We start from the raw sequence: 19,564 nt of genomic DNA, 5'->3' as shown, positions 1-19,564 counted from the left end.
AGTCCAGCAGGGCTCACTGTTGAGTCCATTGTTGTTTTCTGTATTCATAAATGATATTGATGATGGTATATCAAGCTTAATGTCCAAGTGTGCAGACAGACAATATGAAGGTTGGCAGGGTTGTTAAGGACACTAATGACAGTATGCTGCTGCTGCAACAGGATCTGGAAAAGTTGAGCAGATGGGCTGAGAGGTGGCAAATGAAGTTTAACATTGACAAATGTAATGTACTAACCCCAGAGTAACGTATCAACTCTGTGGTACTACACTGACAGTGGTAGAGAGTTAAAAGCATCTGGGGGTAATTGTGCACACAGATATGAAGTTTTCTGAGCAGTGCAGAAGGTCTGCAAGAGTAGCATATGGTGTCTTGTCAATGATATACAGGAATTTTTCTAGCAGACATAAGGAAGTGCTTATCCCCTTGTATAAGTCAATAGTCAGGCCACACCTTGAGTACTGTATACAGGTCTGGAGGCCTCATTTTAAGAAGGATGTAGAACTGTTGGAACGAGTACAGAGAAGGGCAACAAGATTAGTTAATGAAACAAAGGGTTGCTCTTACGAAGAGAGGCTGAAGTTTTGCAAATTACAGTGTCCGGAGACTAGGCACCTGCGAGGTGATCTGATTGAGGTGTATAATGCCTTGAATGGTTTGACCATGTTCAATGCTGATGGGATTCTTCTTCTTGCTCAGAATAATCACCTGAGAGGGCATAAATTCAAATTGAGGAAAGACAGATGTAGGATATATGTGCAGAAGTTTGCCTTTAGCCAGCGGGTAGTTGGTTGGTGGAGCAGACTTCCATCCTTTGTTGTGGAATTTGATAGCCTAAATTAATTTAAGGCTGGGCTGGACAGGTATTTGGAATGAACAGAGGGGTGAAACGGGAGAGTGTTTTTTTTTTTTTTTTTTTTTTTTTTGGCTGATGCTGCATAGGCTTGCTTTCTTGCATCATGTGACTGTACTAATGCTAATACCATCAACAATATCATTAATGAATACAAAAAACAACAATGGATCTCCACTAATAACATTAGTCCACTAAGAGCAGTGTCCATTGATTACCACTTTCTGTCTTTTCCCACTCAAGCATCCCTTTATCCATTGCAGCAATTTGCCTCCAATGCCACACTGCTCCAATTTGTGCAGCAGTCTTCCATGTGCCACACTATCAAAAGCCTTTCTACGATCCAAATATATGATATCAAAATTATTCTTTGCATCCATTTCCTTTGTGACTTCATCATAGTATCCAATCAAATTGGTCAGATAACACTTTTCCTTAACAAACCCGTGTTGTCTGAGCTATAACTGAAGTGTTGTATAGATGATCTTGCAATGCTTCTTTAACCAGTGTCTCCATTAATTTCCCTGGAACAGAAGTTAAACTAACAGGTCTGTAATGACCTGTGTCTCCCTTTGATTCTCCTTTATGTATTGGGGGTCACCTTTGCACATTTCCAATCCATAGGTACCTCCCCTGAATCCAAGGAAACTGTCATAATTATGGCTAAGGGTTTGCTTACTTCCTTTGCTGCCTCCTTTAATATAACTAGATAGATTCCATTCACCCCAGGTGCCTTTCTTATGTTTATGTTCAACAATTTCTTCTCCACTTTACTCTCGGTTATTACAAGTTTATCTTGCTTACTGCCAGAGTTTAATACACCTCTGGCATTCCCCTCCCTGAATAACTCCTGCTGTGTGAATGTAGATGCAAAATATTCATTTAATTTGTTAGCTACCTGAGCTGGATCATCAACAGTTGAACCATCGATATTAAGTGGACCAATCTGATTCATCCCCTTTCTTCTAGAGTTTATATAAGTAACGAACTCTTTGCATCCTTTGCCAAAGATTTCTCGTAGTAGTAGTAGTAGTGGCATGTGATCCAAGAAAGCAAGTGTATGAGCTTATGCAGCATCAGCCAAAAAAAAAAAAATCACACCATTCCCTCCAAATGCCTGTCCAGTTCCTCCTTAATTTATTCAACTTATCAACTTCCACAACGGCAGATGGAAGTTTGTTCCAGCAATTAACCACCCTCTAGCTAAAGGAAAATTTCTGCACATCTATTCTACTTTTTTACATCGTAATTAGCCTTTGCCTGCCTAACCTTCATTTTTTTTTTTTTTTTTTTGATTTGGTAGTTGTTGGCGCATCGGCTTCTGTGGCCATATTGCACCTCCCAAGGTTTTTGCAGTACTTTGATCCAAGCCCGAGGCGGGAATCGAACCCGCGACCTTTGGGTTGCCGGGCAGGTATTTTACCCACTCGGCTAGCCCGGTCGGCAACCTTCATTGTGACTTGGTTACAGCCCAGCTTATATCTATCATAGGCTTCCATGTTACCCATTAATTTATATGTATCCCATGCATTTTTCTTCTCTGCTATATGTCTCATTAGTTCATCTGACATCCATTTAGGCCTAAACCTTGAACAATATTTCTTAGTTGGTATGTAAAGCCTAGTAGCTTCCAAGATTAATTCTTTGAATGCTTCCCATTTTGAATTTGCTGTTGGTAACATCATCAGTTGGTCAGACCATATAGAATTTAAATACTGTTTCAGACCACCGTACTCACCTTTACAAATGCAAAAACCCTTTCCTTTACCCTTGATTGTAGTTACCTCTTTGAGTAAATCCCACTTTAGCACACTGTGATCACTGACTGCATGAAGAATCACTACTGATAATCAGATCAAGAGTATTACTCCCTCTAGTTGCTTCCCAAACATGCTGCTGTAGAAAACAATCATCCAATAAATCCATAAAACCTTGCTAGTGTGTGAATGACCAACCCACAAATTCCAGTTAATCTCTGGAAAATTAAAATCTCCCATTATCAGACACTCTGATTTACTGGCCCACTCTATTTCTCTGCAAAATTGCTCATTATTCTCATCAGAATCATTAGGCCTATAGCACACACCTACTCACATTTTCCCTTTCCCAGTGCTTATGTCACACTAAAGAGACTCAACATTGCATTGCCCACCAACATCAATTGGATGCACTTCCTTAGATTTTTATGTGTTTCTTAACTAACAGCATAACCCCTCTTCCCTTCCTGTCCTGTCTATCCTTTCTGTAGACATTGTACTCCCAAAATTCCAATTCTGCACTGCTTATGTCTATGTGACACCACGTCTCTGATATCCCAACAATATCTGCTTTTGATGTCTTTACTAGCACTTCAAGCTCATCAAATTTATTAACTATATTCCTAGCTTTTGTGTACACACAAGTATACATGCACCTGTTTCTACTCTTAGTTACCCTAACACAGCCCTTGTATTTACTTGTTCCCATATGACTCCCAGTAGTTCTGGAAATCCCCATTGCCTTGCTTTCCAGGCTGCTGCTCAATTGCATTTCAATAGAAACAGTGCAAGAATCACTTTCACCTTGTCAGTGGCTACTGTTAATCTATTAGTCCATGTATCCCCCTAAACTAGCCGTTTTCCAACCCACCTAACTCTGCCTCGATAGCATCAGCAAATATTCTTGCACTCTTTCTATTTAAGTGTATCCCATCCCTGTAGAAGCATTCTCTCTTGTTAACAAGCACAGACCTGTCCGAGAAAAATTCTACCCCTTGAGCCTTGCACAATCTCTCTAGGGCCGAATCGATCAACGAGGCTCTCATCATATATTCCATCTTACCATGTCTTTGCAGAATTGCAGACACTTTCAAATTAAACCCTAACCTATGGCTTTTTTTCAACATTGACCTGTACTTTTTAAGTAATTCCACCGTCTCCTACTCTTAATATCATTAGTGCCAACGTGTACAACAATATCACCCTTTTTGCCCTTAAAAGATGATATCTGCTCTACAACATCATCAATATTTGTCCCTGGCAGACATACCCAGGTCCCGTTCAACCTATCCTTTTTGCACAATATATATCCCCCGTTTCCCTGACAGTAGCATCACTGACTATAACTAGTTCCTTTGGGACCAACGCATTCTGCCTTCGGGGTTGCTGCTGTATTGCATGACGTTCAAGTGCAAGCTCTGGCATTGATGTGGACAGCTGAGAGCTTGATGGGCCTCTGAATTTAAATCCTTTCAGGGCATCCCCCCTGTCCTTCAAGCTCTCATCTTATGCACGATTAAACTCCCATAACAACAATCAAGCTCTCATATAGGTCCAACAACACTGAGTTGGTGCCTGATTTCCTCACATTCCTTATATCGTGCACACACACAAAGACATTCCCCTTGGCAATATCATGTCCCGTTCCTGATTGATCCACAAACATCAAACAAGCAGTGCATTTCAAAAGGCTGTGATTCACAGGACAACTGCCCCTCTCTGTTCTCTCCTGAGCCACAGCACTCCCATTAGTTTGAGCCTTTTGCTTTGCTGCTCTGGTCTAAGTCATGATTTATATTCAATTTCAAATAAAATTCCAATACAAAATATAACCCTAAACTTATATCCCAATGCAGTTATAGCACTATATATATGTATTTCAGTATCAAATATTATCTCCAAGTTATGTTATATGACTTTCTTATTCTCCTGTCAAGTTATTTGTATTAATTTATAATGTTACATTTGTAAAACTAGGTCGTTGTATATATTTAGTTAAAAAAGCACAATTTAATTGATAATGAAATTTAATAAGATTAGTAAATTTTACTGATTAATTTAATCAGTAAAATTTACTGATTACTCGCTATCTAGTTTTCCGTTAAACCTTACGATTTCTGGTTCGGGGTACACATTGTATCATATAACAATGGCGGCAAGTTACGAACGGTAAATCTACGGACACGAGGTATTAATTACTTTCAAAATTGCGCTATCGAAATTCAAAATAAACCTCAGAGCTTGACTAGGTCTATAAGCTACTTATAGAATATAATTTAATCTAACAATTAAATCAATAAAACGGCTAAATATAATTAAAACTTAGCGTTTGCGGGAGCTGCAAAACTTGTTCAACACGTGGATTAGATACCCTTACCGATACTAAGTAATAACCTACAAAATCTCTAAGTTCAAATTATACTAAACTATTGTTACTAGGAATATACAGCAACTCTAGAAAATAAATTAATATGCCAATTTAAGTCAATAAAAAAGCAAAATTTTTAAAAAACTTCTCTATAGCTGGAGCTGTAAAAACTTTGCCTGTTCAAATGTACTCTTGTACCCAACTCCTATAGGTAGGAGAACCAAAGTTTAGTAAATTTAGATTATTATTATTCGAAAATTCTTTAATCAATTTGCCCCTTGTGTCCATTGTAGTGGATCCTCACAATGGATGGTGGCCATTAAAATCACCTAAAAGACAAATTGGCATTGGGAGTTGTGTAATGAGGTTGTCCAGTTCTGAATGAGGAAATGGTATTGATGGTGGAAAATAAATGAGAACAAGGGTTACTGAAACACCAACTGCAATACAAACTGCCACAGCTTCTAGAGCAGTTTGCAATTGGATGTGCTTGGATGGTGTGTTAGAATTAATAAGAATAACTACTCCTCCATGGGCAGGAGACTCACAGATCCTATCTTGTCTGTAGATGATATAATTTGAAAGTTTTGGTGAAACATGCGATGACAAGAAAGTTTCTTTTACACATATACCTATGGGGTTGAACTGAGCAAGTAAATCCTTTAGGTCATCAGAATGACTGATTGGTCCTCTGCAATTCCATTGTATGGTGTTGTGCCTCGTTTTGGTTTAACTGAGGATGATTTTTTGTATGAGGAGCATTTTTTTCGTTCTTTTTTTGAGAAGATGGGACGTCCAGTATCCATAGTGTCATGAAGTTCGCACGAAGTTCTAGTATGGGTTCCTCATAACCTGAGAGCATCTACTTCCATACTGTTCATGGTTTTCTTGCTGTCTTTAGATCTCAATTTTTCACTATCATGCAAGACTGTTGGAGTACCAACTGGAATGCTAATTGGAGTGTTGGTCACTTCACTGGTTTTAGTTTGAGGTATGGCCTTTCCAGAGTTTGATAGTGTTGCTTTAATCCAGTTAGCAAGAGATGTGTTAAAGGGTATTGATACATCTGTTTGAGTTGCTGTTGAATGGGTGCTTAGAGTGTGAGATGCATAAAAATGGCTGGGCATGGTCAACATTACTTGTCTGTGTGTCTCAGGATATGTCACTTTATGTTCCATTTTATATTTTTGAATTTTATTGCCTGATTTCCACATTTTGCAAGATTTAGAAATGGCTGGGTGATTTCCTTTCAGTTGGAACAAATGGGAGTTGAGGTTAAAGAGTCTGCTTGTGTATGCTCCTTGGAACCACAAATAGGACACATGGCATCACCTCTACATGCCTGCTGGGAATGCCCATATTTCTGGCACTTAAAACAACAAATGAGATTAGGAATATAAGGCTGAATTCAGCAGTTTAAATAGCCAGCTTTTACTGGAGATGGAAAATCTGGGGTACTGAAAGTTAAAATTATGGATCTAGTTTGGATGTGATTTCTATTTTTATAGTCATTATGCGTTTGGTGCCAATTATTTTTTGATTGCTCAGTTCTTGAACTAATTCCTCTTCAGATACTGTAAGTAGGTCCCATTCAGTTATGATGCCTTTTGAGGAATTTAAGGTGTAGTGCAGAGTAACAGATACTGGCAGCACACCGAATGTCATTGTTTTGAGCAGCCACTCGGAGTGTTTGGTGTTGGCTGTTTCAATGAGGAGGTCTCTGGATTGCAATCATTTAACCATTTTTGGTGTTCCAGTAATGGATTCCAAATATCTCTGGATTATGAATGGTAATAATTTACCCATGGGCTGGGTGGAAAGGGAGTGATTTACGAGAAAATTTGACATGTCATTGCACCACACTTCCCTTTGAAACCTTTTTGGTTGATTACAGTCATTATCAGTGGATGTGTCTGGTTTGGAGCTTGAAGGCTCTAGAGGTGGATAGTCATTTGAATCCATGGTTACTCCTTTTAGCCCTGAGGATAACTTTTCTCCCAGGTTACCAGTCCCTGCCACGGGGAGGCAGGCGCAGTGCCGCTCGGAGGCCAAGCGATTGAAGTTAGTTGATTAGCAGAACTAGAAATATAGGAAAATAAAGAAAGGTGTGTTTCCTTTCTGTGTTCTAACTTGTGGCTTTCAAGTATAGAACTGGTTTTAAAGAAAGACTGTCGATAGAAATGTAGAAACTTTTAAGTAGAAACTTAAAAGAAATAACTTCAATCACTTATCAAGAGCACTCTATAAATTGCAAGACTATCGCTTGGCCTCAAAATATGCTTGGCAACTGGGGCCTAGGAATAAATGATACTCAATACACACACAGAGGTGAATGTCATTATTTCTGCTCTGATCTATGTGATAATGTTTAAAAACCATAATAGAACTTTAATTCAGTAATATCAATCTCATCTTTCCTATAATCCAATTAATTTCATTAAATCAGCATCAACGACCATCATCAGTTTCCTTTTAGTGACAATTAAAGAAAATCATGTTAAAAGTTCATACTAAGAAAAACTTAAACTTCATTTTCAAAACAAAACTGCAGATCTACCTGTAATTTTGTTTATAATCAAAAAGAGGCTATACAATTTCCATATCATTAAAATTACTCTTTATCTATTAGTATGCAGTGTTAATTCCTAAATGCATTCAAGTGATTTCACAATTCTTCATCTGGATATCAGATTAATATATTAAGTATGGCCCAAAAAGTCAGAACAAATTAATCAATGTTGGTTATGCTAAATTTCTTTATCTGTCCAGCAGTTGTGCCAAAAAAAAATTATAACAGTAAGTGGGCAGCATATTTTGTGCACCATTATATTTTTGGGATAAAGGCAAGATATATTTAAATTGTACACTTTGTAATATCATCTGTCATTCTAACATAAAGTAGATAAAAATATGAATAATATGCTTTTTTTAAAGTTCAGAAGTCTTGTTTCCTGACAATTACATCCACACTCTTTCACTTCCAATGCAACCAATGATACAAATCAAAAGTGAACCGAAAACTAAGGAAATACTAGAGTTGAATATTCACAATGCATATTGAGTAGTGCATCAAGGCATTACTTTAACATGCAGTGAATTAAAATAAGCAAACAAGTTTGAAAACATAGCATCATTGCTATAACATCTGATATTGTGAAATCCTTCACAGAGAGTTGCTCAGCCTCGCATATTTGAATATATCATGTATTTCAGTAAATAATTCACAGAGGTGAATGCCATTATTTCTGCTGTAAGAAATAATGAGGCCTCTGATCTATGTGATCAGAGCAGAAATAATGGCATTCACCACTGTGAATTATTTATGTATTTGGCATCTTTGAACCTAGGAGTCTTGGGAGAGTGGGAATCACATAAAAATATTTTAAATATGTGCACATCAGCATACAGAATGTTCTGTGGTCCTCTTCAGAAACATCCCATTACTTCTGAAAGAGTCAGTGATGCTATTTATAGATGTTTAAAATTTCTTGCTTCAACCCTTGATTCAAACTGTGAGTGGATGTTTCTATAAACAGTATTCTTAAGAAAACCACACAAGAAGAAGTTGCATAGGTTCAGATCTGGAAAGAACAGTAGTTTCCTCCATCCATACCTGAAATGTGCAGAAATCAATTACACAAACCTCAGTCGTGAAAATGCTCACTGAGAATAGCACAGCATCTACCACATGCTGTGAGGTCTGTCCTACTAAAAAAATGCCTGGTTGAAATCAACATCTATTTTTCTACATTTTTAATTTTATTCCATACTTTGGAAAAATAGGATCAATTTTTCAAAGAGTTGAACAGCCAAAGCAGCACCCTACACTGTACATTTCTAAGGAGGTGTAATTCAGTCTCCGTTATGCCAATCAGATTTTCTGCGGCTTATAACATGTATATTTTGCTTCTTACCATAGCCATTCAGACAAAAATGGACTTTGGAGAAAGTGAAAATTTAAACATTTCACCTGCATGGAGTAAAATCTGTCTTGGATTTGCAAAAAAAAGGTAATTCTTGAATGTTTTGTGGAATTTCTATAATTTCTTCAAAATTATCGAATTGCTGTTATTATTACAGTGTCAATGTAATCTATCCAGCTGGTGGGGCTGTCCAAAGCTTTTCAAACTCAGTGCATTATGGAATAAATAAATAAATAAATTTTCTGTTTATAATCCGGCACGACAACCAAGTCAGTAGAGTTTACAATAAATTGTCAATACAAATATTTATCGTATTTAGTAGTCACAGGCTTAAACCCCGGTCCACTCAAGGAACGTGTGCTATGCACTCTCGCTCCTGACCACAGGCCTAAATAAATAAATTTTCTGTTTATACTCCTGCACGACAACCAAGCAGTAGAGTTTACAATAAATCGTCAATACAAATAAATATCATACTTAGCAGTCACGGGCTTGAACCCGGGTCCACTCAAGGAACGTGTGCTATGCACTCTCGCACCTGACCACTGGACTACGTCATACACACAATCGGTACTTATATGCAACATTACAATGAGGTCGTCTTCTTATCTGTCAGTTATTTTAAATCTAGCTTTCTGCTTCTGCAGTGTTTTCAGATGTGATCATTGTTTCAGGTGTATGGGAAGTACATCATCCAAATAGTCTTTGAACCTTTGCATCCACTTACAGATATGATCTTCACATAAGCATGCCTTTGTTGATGCACTTGTGTGAAGATAATAGGTGAATGTTTAAACAATAATTTTAATTTGATTTACCCTTCATAATCATCATCATCAGCCATTTTCAATCCACTGCAGGATGAAGGCCTCTCCAGCAACTTTCCAGTTCCTTCTGTTTTGTGCAATAGCCATCCATTTACTACCCACAAACTCATGAATTTCAACTATCCATCTCCGCCGTTGTCTTCCAGGTTTTCTTCTAGCTCCTCTTGGGTACCATTCTGTTATTTTCTTAGTCCATCCGTCATCATGTCTTTGAGCTATGTGTCCTGCCCAAGACCATTTTAGTTCTTTAGTTTTGATAAGAATGTCCTTTATTTGAGTTTTCTGCCTAAACCATGTGTTTCTCTTCTTATATAACAGTCTGATTCCCAATATAATTTGTTCCATTTTTTGCTGTGTAGTTCTTAGCTTCTCTTCCATTCTTTTGGTGAGTGCCCAAGTTTCACTTCCATTAAGTCATGGTGGGAAGTATACATTGGTTCATTATTTTACGTTTCAGACAAACTGGAATATTGCTCTTCAGTATGTGACTATATTTCCTGAATGCTATCCAGCCAAAATTTATTCTTCTCTTGACTTCCAGCCATTTATCATTATTACAGCTAATAACTTGTCCCAGATAAGTATATGACTCCACCTTTTCAATTACTGCTCCTTCAATCATTATGTCCCTTTCTGTGGCATACTTGTTCATTTTTACTTTTGTTTTAGCCATATTCATCTTTAGTTCAAAATCCTTACTAACTGTGCATAACTGATTAAAATCTTCCTCTTAATTCTTTGGGATCGTGGCTTATGACCACAATGTCATCTGAAATCGTAAATGGTTTAGGTACTCTCCATTCACATTGACTCCTTTCTGCGACCAGAATAATCTTCTGAAAGCTTCCTCAAGGGCAGCAGTAAACAGCTTCAGAGATATCATGTCTCCTTGTTGAACTCCTTTCTCGATTTTAAATTTCCTAATGTCTTTGTCTAGTCTAATAAAGGAGGTAGCATTTTCATATATTTTCTTCAAAATCATAATATATGGGGTATCTATGCTTTGTCTTTCCAGTGCCCGAAACATTGCCTCATGCTGTATGGAGTCAAATTCCTTTTCATAATCCACAAATGCTAAGGCATAATGGTGTTTTATATTCATTTGCTTTCTCCATTAGCTGTGATATTACGTGAAGGTGATCCATAGTTGAGAATTCTGTCCTAAAGCCAGCTTGCTCTTTCGGTTGATTCTCATGAAGTATTCTTTCTAATCTGTTAGTAATGACCCTTGTAAACAACTTGTAGACCAAATACTGAGGATGCGGAAAGGTCAGGGAATGACCACCACATATCCCAGAGCAATATGGCCTTAGTTGCTAATGCTCCTAAAAACCAAATAACAACAAAACAAACAACTTGTAGATGTGGGATAACAAGCGGCAAAACAATGATTGCATTATTCCGCTGATTAGGCGTCACACCTTTTCTAACGCATTTTGTGAAGAGTCTTGCCAGTTTTTGTGTCTTTTCCTCCCAATTTTAACAACTCTACAGTAACTTCATCTTCCCCCGGGGCTTTCTGATTCTTAATTTTCTTCAACATAAGTTCTACCCCATCAGGAAGAATATTGGGTATGTCATATGTGTTGCTAATTTGCAATCCATCTTCTCCACTGCTGGCATCATTTCCTCGCTCCTTGTAATTCTCTATAGTAGTCTTCTGCTATTTGAATTATGGCTTCTCTGCTATTTATAAGTACACCATCGCTATTCTTCAGTTTCAGTATCATTTGTCATTCTGTATTACTGCTCATGGCTGTTGATTTAACTCCTTTCTTTTACCTTAATGCTTGTTCTACTTTTCTTGTGTTAAATCGTCTTATGTCCTTTCTAAGTCTCTTTCTAATGGCTTTGCATAACTCAGTATACTCAATTTTCTCCTTGTCAGTGTTTATCTTGTTCTTCATTTGTCGCCTTCGGTTCATCATAACAAGTGTTTCTTGACTAATTTTTTCTTCTTTGGATTTCTTTTTCCCTATAGGTTTCTTGGAACTTATCACTTTCAGAAAGTTGTAATATTCCTTATCAATATCTTGGTCCTAAGCAGTCTGCAGAAACTCAAACTTGTTCTTAAGTTCCAGTACATACTGCTTTTTCTCCTCTTCTGTTATCTCAAAGACCTTTGTATTATTTACTCGAGTCAGTTTTTTCCTTTCCTTTCCTACATCTATATCAAGTGTACATCTTACCATTCTGTGATCACTTCCAACATTTACCTTGTTCAGGACAGTAACATCAGTCACGATATATCTTCTGTTAGTGAGGATGAAGTCGATTTCATTAGTTGTTAATCCATTTGGACTCTTCCATGTCCACTTTCTGCTCACCCTATTCTGGGAAAAAAGTGTTCATTACTGACAATCCTTGAGATTCTGCAAATTCCACAAGTCTTTCACCTCTTTCATTTTTTTCGCCAATTCCAAAATTTCCTATAGTTCCCCTTTCTGTGCTGTTTTGTCTTTTTCCAATCTTAACAATGAAGTCCCCCATAATAATAGTGCAGTGTGTTTTCTGCTCATCTCGAAGACTCAATTTCGGTGTACATTTCTTCAACCTCTTCATCATCATGTCTCGATGTTGGTGCATAAATCATTATAACCTTTAGCTTGTACCTCTTAGAATTCTTGAGTATTAGTCTTGACACCCTTGGTGTTGTACTTTTGAATTCCAAAATGTTGTTTTTTATATCTTTATGGACCAGAAACCCAACTCCACCTTCGCTCCTTTCATTGTTTCCATTGGTGTACAGCAGATTTTCACTTGATAAACTTATAAGTGATTCATTTCTTCTTTTTGTTTCAGCCAAACTGATGATATTCCAATTCACATTTTCTAATTCCTTTTCCAGCTGTAATATCCTGTCTTCACCGATGAGCAATCTTATGTTGTAACAAGCCAAGTTCAATTTCCGTGCATGTCAGCCTGGTCATACCCAGAGATTCATAGCACCCTCTGGTTCCACTCTGATCCTCTCGCTGCCGTAAGAGGGAGAGTGAAAGACGCTGGGGGCTGAGGGCCATTTGTTTCGTCGTGCTGTCATATGCTGGAGGATTTACCCTTAGAAAAACATAAATTTTAAAAAGAAGGTATGTCATATGAACTGAATAACTCACAGCTGTATCTTCTGCTCCTGCAGCAATATATCGGCCACAAGCACTGAAACAGGCTCCAGAAGGTAAGTATCTGCTGACATGTTCTGTATAATGTAGAACACAACTATAATAAAAATAAAATCGTATATCATAATTAGTATCAAACAATATATGCTCTGATGGGTATAAAAAAATTTTAACACTCTTAAAATTAAAATAAATCAGGATAAAATAAATAAATAAACCATAATTAATCAGGAATAATTTTATTATTCCTGATTAATTATGGAATGTACAGTGATCCTCACCAACTTCAGGGATTACTGTGCATTCCAGTATTAACTGGTACAAACTGGGGCCAATTTAATAATTTTTTTAACACATTGCAGTATTAAAGTACTGACTGGCAAAACAATAAATATTATAATAAAATATATGAAAAAAGGACAGTAAATTGCATTTTCTATTTATACAACATAAAAATGATAATAAGGTTGAGAACATAATAAGAAAAATAATATAAGAATAAGGCAATGGAACAAGACATGAGTAGACATATTCAGTTTTGGTACTTGTTGAATATTCAGAAGATATAATAAAGGGAGGAACAGAATAAATGTTAATTTATACTGTATAATAAACATGGTAATCCTGAAGATTTACAAAAAATAAGTCCAAAATAAATCTGGAAAAAACTGTAAATGTTAGTCAAAACACACACACATACAACACTGTATATTTGGTACTGATTAGTGCCATCAAGAGGGCAGAACGTAAACAAATCCTCTTATTCTGCGCCATGCACTAGCAAGACAGCTTAGTGAGGTTGCAGTGGATTGGTTGATCCAGTCCAAAAAAGTTGTGCAATTACTGTTGATTCAGCCCCTCCCTTCAGTGATCTTATTTATAGGGCCTCTAAAAATGCAAATATAAAACTGCATTATCTAAAATTTGCAGTCAGCAAGCTTGCAGCTGTGGAAGAATTTCTACATATCAATGCCAGTATTCATTAGAACATTATTATTACTAATTTATATGTTCTAATTAGCATTAGCATTTAGCATTAGTAGAGGCATATGATGCAAGAAAGCAAGCTTACGCAGCATTAGCCAAAAAAAAAAAAAAAAAACCCACTTCCACTTCACCCCTCCGTTCGTTCGAAATACCTGTATAGCTGAGCCTTAAATTTATTTAGGCTATCAACTTCCACGAGAAGGGATGGAAGTCTATTCCACCAACCAATCACCCACTGGCTAAAGGCAAATTTCCGCACTTCGATCCTACATCTGTCTTTCCTCAATTTGAATTTATGCCCTCTCAGGTGATTATTCTGAGCAAGAGGAAGAATCTCATCAGCATTGAGCATGCTCAAACCATTCAAGACTTCATACACCTCTATCAGATCACCTCGCTGGTGCCTAGTCTCCAGACACTGTAATTTGCAAAACTTAAGCCTTTCTTCGTAAGAGTACCCTTTTGTTCCATTCACTAATCTTGTTGCCCTTCTCTGTAGTCGTTCCAGCAGCTCTACATCCTTCTTGAAATGAGGCCTCCATACCTGTATACAGTACTAAAGGTGGGGCCTGACCATTGCCTTATACAAGGGAATAATCACCTCCTTATCCTTGCTACAAAAATTCCTGTATATCATTCACAAGACACCATGAGCTACTCTTGCAGCCTGTCTGCACTGCTCAGAGAACTTCATATCTGCCTGCACAATTACCCCCAGGTCCTTTTCATTCTCTACCACTGTCAGTGTAGTACCACAGAGTTGATACGTTGCTCTAGTGTTTCCCATATGTAGTACTTTACATTTGTCAATGTTAAACTTCATTTGCCGCCTCTCAGCCCATCTGCTCAACCTTTCCAGATCCTGTTGCAGCAGCATAGTGTCAGTAGTGTCCTTGACAACTCTGCCAACCTTTGTATTGTCTGCAATCTTCGACATTAAGCTTGATATACCATCATCAATATCATTTATAAATACAGAAAACAATAATGGACCCAACACTGAGCCCTGAGAGCCTCCATTAATAACATTAGTCCATGATGAGCAGTGTCCATTGATTACCACTTTCTGTCTTCTCCCACTCAACCATCCCTTTATCCATAGCAGCAATTTACCTCCAGTGCCACTGCTCCAATCTGTGAAGCAGTCTTCCACGTGCAACAGTATCAAAGGCCTTTCTAAGATCCAAGTATATAATATCAAAGTTATTCCCTGCATCCAGTTCTTTTGTAACTGCATCATAGTATCCAATCAAATTGGTCAGGCAAGACTTCCCCTTAACAAAACCACGCTGTGTCCGAGCTATAACTGAAGTCTTGTCAAGATGATCCTGCAGTGCTTCTTTAACCAGTGCCTCCATTAATTTTCCTGGAACAGAAGTTAAACTCACAGGTCTATAATTACTTGTGTCGGCCTTTGATCCTCCTTTATGCATTGGGGTCACATTTACACATCTCCAGTCTGTGGGTACCTCCCCTGAGTCCAAGGAAGCTCTCATAATTATGGCTAAGGGTTTGCTTACTTCCTTTAATATAAATGGATAGATCCCATTCACCCCGGGTGCCTTTCTTGTGTTTATCTTCAACAATTTCTACTCCACTTTACTCTCAGTTATTACAAGATTCTCTAGCTTACTGCCAGAGTTGAATACACCTCTGGCATTCCCCTAGCTAAATAAACTCCTTGTGTGTGAATGTCGATGCAAAATATTCATTTAGTTTGTTAGCTACCTGAGTAGGATCATCAACAGTTGACCCATCGATATCAAGTGGACCAATCTGATTCATTCCCTTCCTTCTGGAGTTTACATAATTAAAGAACTCTTTGCTGTTTTTCTTTGCATCCCTTGCCAAAGATTTCTCGTAATCTGCCTTTGCCTGCCTAACCTCCTTCGTAACTTGATTACAGATCAACTTGTATCTATCATAGGCTTCTGTGTCGCGTGTTAATTTATATATATCCCATACATTTTTCTTCTCTGTCATATGTCTCATTAGTTCATCTGACATCCATTTAGGCCTAAACCTTGAACAATATTTTTAGTTGGTATGTAAATTCTAGTAGCTTCCAAGATAAGTTCTTTGAATGCTTCCCATTTTGAATTTGCTGTTGGTAACATCTTCAGTTGGTCCCACTGTATAGAATTTAAATACTGTCTCAGACCATCGTAGTCGCCTTTACGAAAGCAATACCCTTCCCTTTACCCCTGATGGTAGTTACCTCTTTGAGTAAATCCCACTTCAGCACACTGTGATCACTGCCACCTAGTGGTTACTTTATCTGCAGATTCTTAATGCATGAAGAATCACTACTCGTAATCAAATCAAGAGTATTACTCCCTCTAGTTGCCTCCCGAACATGCTGATGTAGAAAACAATCATTCAATAAATCCACAAAAGCCTTGCTAGTCTGTGAGTGACCAATCCACAAATTCCAGTCAATATCTGGGAAATTAAAATCCCTCATTATAAGACTCTCTGATTTACTGGCCCACTCTATTTCCCTGTACAGTTTCTTATTATACTCATCAGAGTCATTAGGCCCAAAATTGAGAGTATGTAGCACACTCCTACTCTCAATTTTGATCTCCCAATGCTTATGTCACACCAAACTGACTCGACACTGCACTGTCCAGCGATGTCGACTAGCTTAACTTTCTTAGATTTTATGTGTTTCTTAACTAATAGCATAACCCCTCCTCCCTTCTTATCCTGTCTATCCTTTCTGTAGATGTTGTACTCCCCAAATTCCAGTTATGCATTCCTTATATCTGTGTGACACCACGTCTCTGATAACCCAACAATATTCGCCTTTGATGCTTTGAGCAATACCTCAAATTCGTCAAATTTATTTACCAATCTCCTAGCATTGGTGTACACGCAAGTATACATGCACCTGTTTCTATTCTTAGCTACTCTAACACAACCCATGTGTTTACTTGTACCGCAATGACTCCCAGCAGTCTCTGAAATATCCTGCATCTTGTTTTTCAGGCTTCCGCTCATTCCAATAGATTTAATCATTCCAATTAATATAAACTTATTGTATAATTCAGAAACTCTACTGTCAAACCATGAGCTGCAATAAATTTATGAATAGAAATTTATTGCAGCTGCAGAAATTCTATTGTTGAACTTCTTTTCTGAGATGTACTTATTGGATTGACCCATTTGCCAAAGTAATCAACCACTTTGACATGTATAATACTACATCATGGCAACTCATTGTGAAGGTATTCACAATATGAGATATACTTAATGATGCCAATTTATAACTACTTAAGTAGTTGGCTACATACAGAAATGATGCAATTGCACTAACTTGTACACTAGTTAACTCCCTACGTAACCTGAGGCTTTAGCCACTTCTAACTATTTTGTAATCTAGAGTACATTCAATATATGAAAACACTACAAAAGTTATTTACCTGGCTATGAAAATGATGTCACAAAATCTTAACTTTTTATTTTATTAAGGAATATCTTCATAGTTTCTGTGCAAAGTAATATCTTGTAAAATACTTTAGATATTAATCTTAGAAAAAATTATCTAAAGTAAAAAATATGTTGAAGTAATATGGATCTGAAAACACTGGAATACAGAACAATTAAATTCCTCATCAAAAAAGCCAAGTCTCTCAAAGAAATTTATGAGACGTAGATTAATGCATACAGCCTTTTTATCATGTTAAGCAACGTTATGGAGCAAACAATACTGAAATGAGGAAAGAAGTCACTAGAAATATGTGAAAAGGCAGCATTTTTCTTAAACATAAAGTTACAAAACAGATTTTTTATATTGCAAATTATTTCATTATTACATGTATTGGCAAAAAAATCATATTTATTTGTTAAGTCAATAAAAGAAATTATTTTAAACAAATAATTATTTAAAAACAATGCCATTAACTAACCTTTTATGTCGTAGGTCCCATATCTTAATACTATCTCCTACTGCAACAGACAAAAATACATCATATAATGATACTGGTAGACTTGTGTAAGGTGAACCCTGAAAGAATTATTTTCCATGAAATATACAATCATGCATCAATTATAAAGATCATAATAACATCTACAACAAGTAGGAAAAGTTTTTCCCCCCAAAAGTAAGAAAATAAAATTTTGTAATTGTTTTATTAAAGTGATTTCATCAATTATTCTAATGAAAATCATTGAATAAAAGTAAAGAACTTTTATCGAGTAATTTTCATTAGAATAACTAAATTTTCACATTAATTTTTTGTTGACTGACAAAAAAAATAAAATAAAATAAAATTTAAAAAAATGATCTCCAATCCTTGATTGACTTTCACGCAATATCACTGACAGGATGCCTTACTGCACTATGAATATCAGCTGCTCACTTTCCAAAATAGAAGTTTCTAGATTTGTAGATAAGGTGGGTAGAGAATTTCTGTTAGTTTTGCTTTGAGCTCAAGACCAAAAACAAAGTCATCATCCGGAATTCCATGAAGTGGAAAGCTGATGCATCTTGTAAAATTTCAAATCATTTATTTATAATCAATTATAAAATGTTAATATGATAAAAATCAACAACAAAAACTGTAGTTAAATATTTTGGAAACTGGAAATTTATTCTAGCTTGAATTAAATACTTCATCACACTTTATTACATTTATTCAGAATGCTTCATTTGTTATTCAGTTTATCTGAAGTATAATTACTTATGCCACTCATGACAGTGCAGTGTGCTCTGTATCATGGAGTTTTACGAGGAGATTTATGTTCTATTTTCTTTTCTAATGCAGAAAGTGACCAACTTTCTAATGGATTGTGTTCTAAAAGTTTTTTCATTAAATTGGCTGTTAAGAATTCAGATTCCCATAGAAGTAATCCTATGGGAATCTAGCTAGCCAATATAAACATATTTAACCTATAATGTAGCAAAACTACTGTACATCTGGAATGAAAAACAGGAGAAAGAATGCTGCAATAATTAGTAATTAAATGAAAAAATACAGTGGGCCTTCAATATCAGCCTTGGTCCCTGAGAAGTGTGACAGATAAGGAAATGATGAATAAGGAGCAACAGACTTGCATGTTATAAAGATAATTGCTTCCAGAAAAGCCACAAATTTCTGCAATAAGTTTGTTTTTCAGATAAATAAGTGCCAATAAAAACTAGTTTAATGACAAATTTATTGATTTAAACATACAATATGCATATCAGTTTACTTCACAAAGCGTGAATCACTCTTGATCTACATACCAGAAAATTAATATACAGAAGTTATGGCTGTAGATTCCTTGAGGCATCCTTTTTGCTGTTGTTTTTGTTATTTGGTTTTTAGGAGCATTAGCAGCTAAGGCCATATTGCTCCGGGGATATGCGGTGGTCATTCCATGACCTTTCCGCATCCTCCGTATTTGGTGGGCACGGCTCGAACCCCAGTCTAATCAAGAAGCGTGTGCTATGCACTGCTTCTCCTGCCCACCTGGCTATGGAGGTGTCGATCCTTTTTGCAAAAAGAAATCTACAGCTGATTGCTTACTAACCTTCTATTCTTTGTTTTTGCAAGTAGGTCCCAGAATTGATGTTGGAATGCTATTCAGGTTCACCAAAAGCATCAGTAATGTTATATATATGTATTAACTGCCTTCTGCATGTATTATCCTGATGACATTCCATGTCATAAAATTTTGAGTTCTGGCTACAAAGATCACTCTGTAACTGGGACATCATCAAAGGTCATTAGACTACCTATTTGTAT

At 36.7% G+C, this 19,564-nt stretch overlaps 1 protein-coding gene across 1 annotated transcript in view; it reads right to left on the bottom strand.

Moving 5' to 3' along the window:
• The window catches only part of LOC150088452 (WD repeat-containing protein 27-like), a 316,886-nt gene that overhangs the window by 32,695 nt on the left and 264,627 nt on the right, over positions 1 to 19,564 (bottom strand). The window contains exons 21-22 of the mRNA XM_090370163.1: positions 17,744 to 17,841; positions 12,840 to 12,942 (exon numbers count right to left, since the gene is read on the bottom strand). Of these exons, the coding sequence (XP_090226289.1) occupies positions 12,840 to 12,942; positions 17,744 to 17,841 (201 nt within the window). The remainder of the gene's footprint in view (positions 1 to 12,839; positions 12,943 to 17,743; positions 17,842 to 19,564) is intronic.

The sequence above is a fragment of the Mastigoproctus giganteus genome, chromosome 3, assembly GCF_048544385.1.
Source record: "Mastigoproctus giganteus isolate SK-2022 chromosome 3, ASM4854438v1, whole genome shotgun sequence".
In the NCBI taxonomy this organism is placed as follows: domain Eukaryota; kingdom Metazoa; phylum Arthropoda; class Arachnida; order Uropygi; family Thelyphonidae; genus Mastigoproctus; species Mastigoproctus giganteus.
This window is presented reverse-complemented; position numbering and strand designations above follow the sequence as displayed.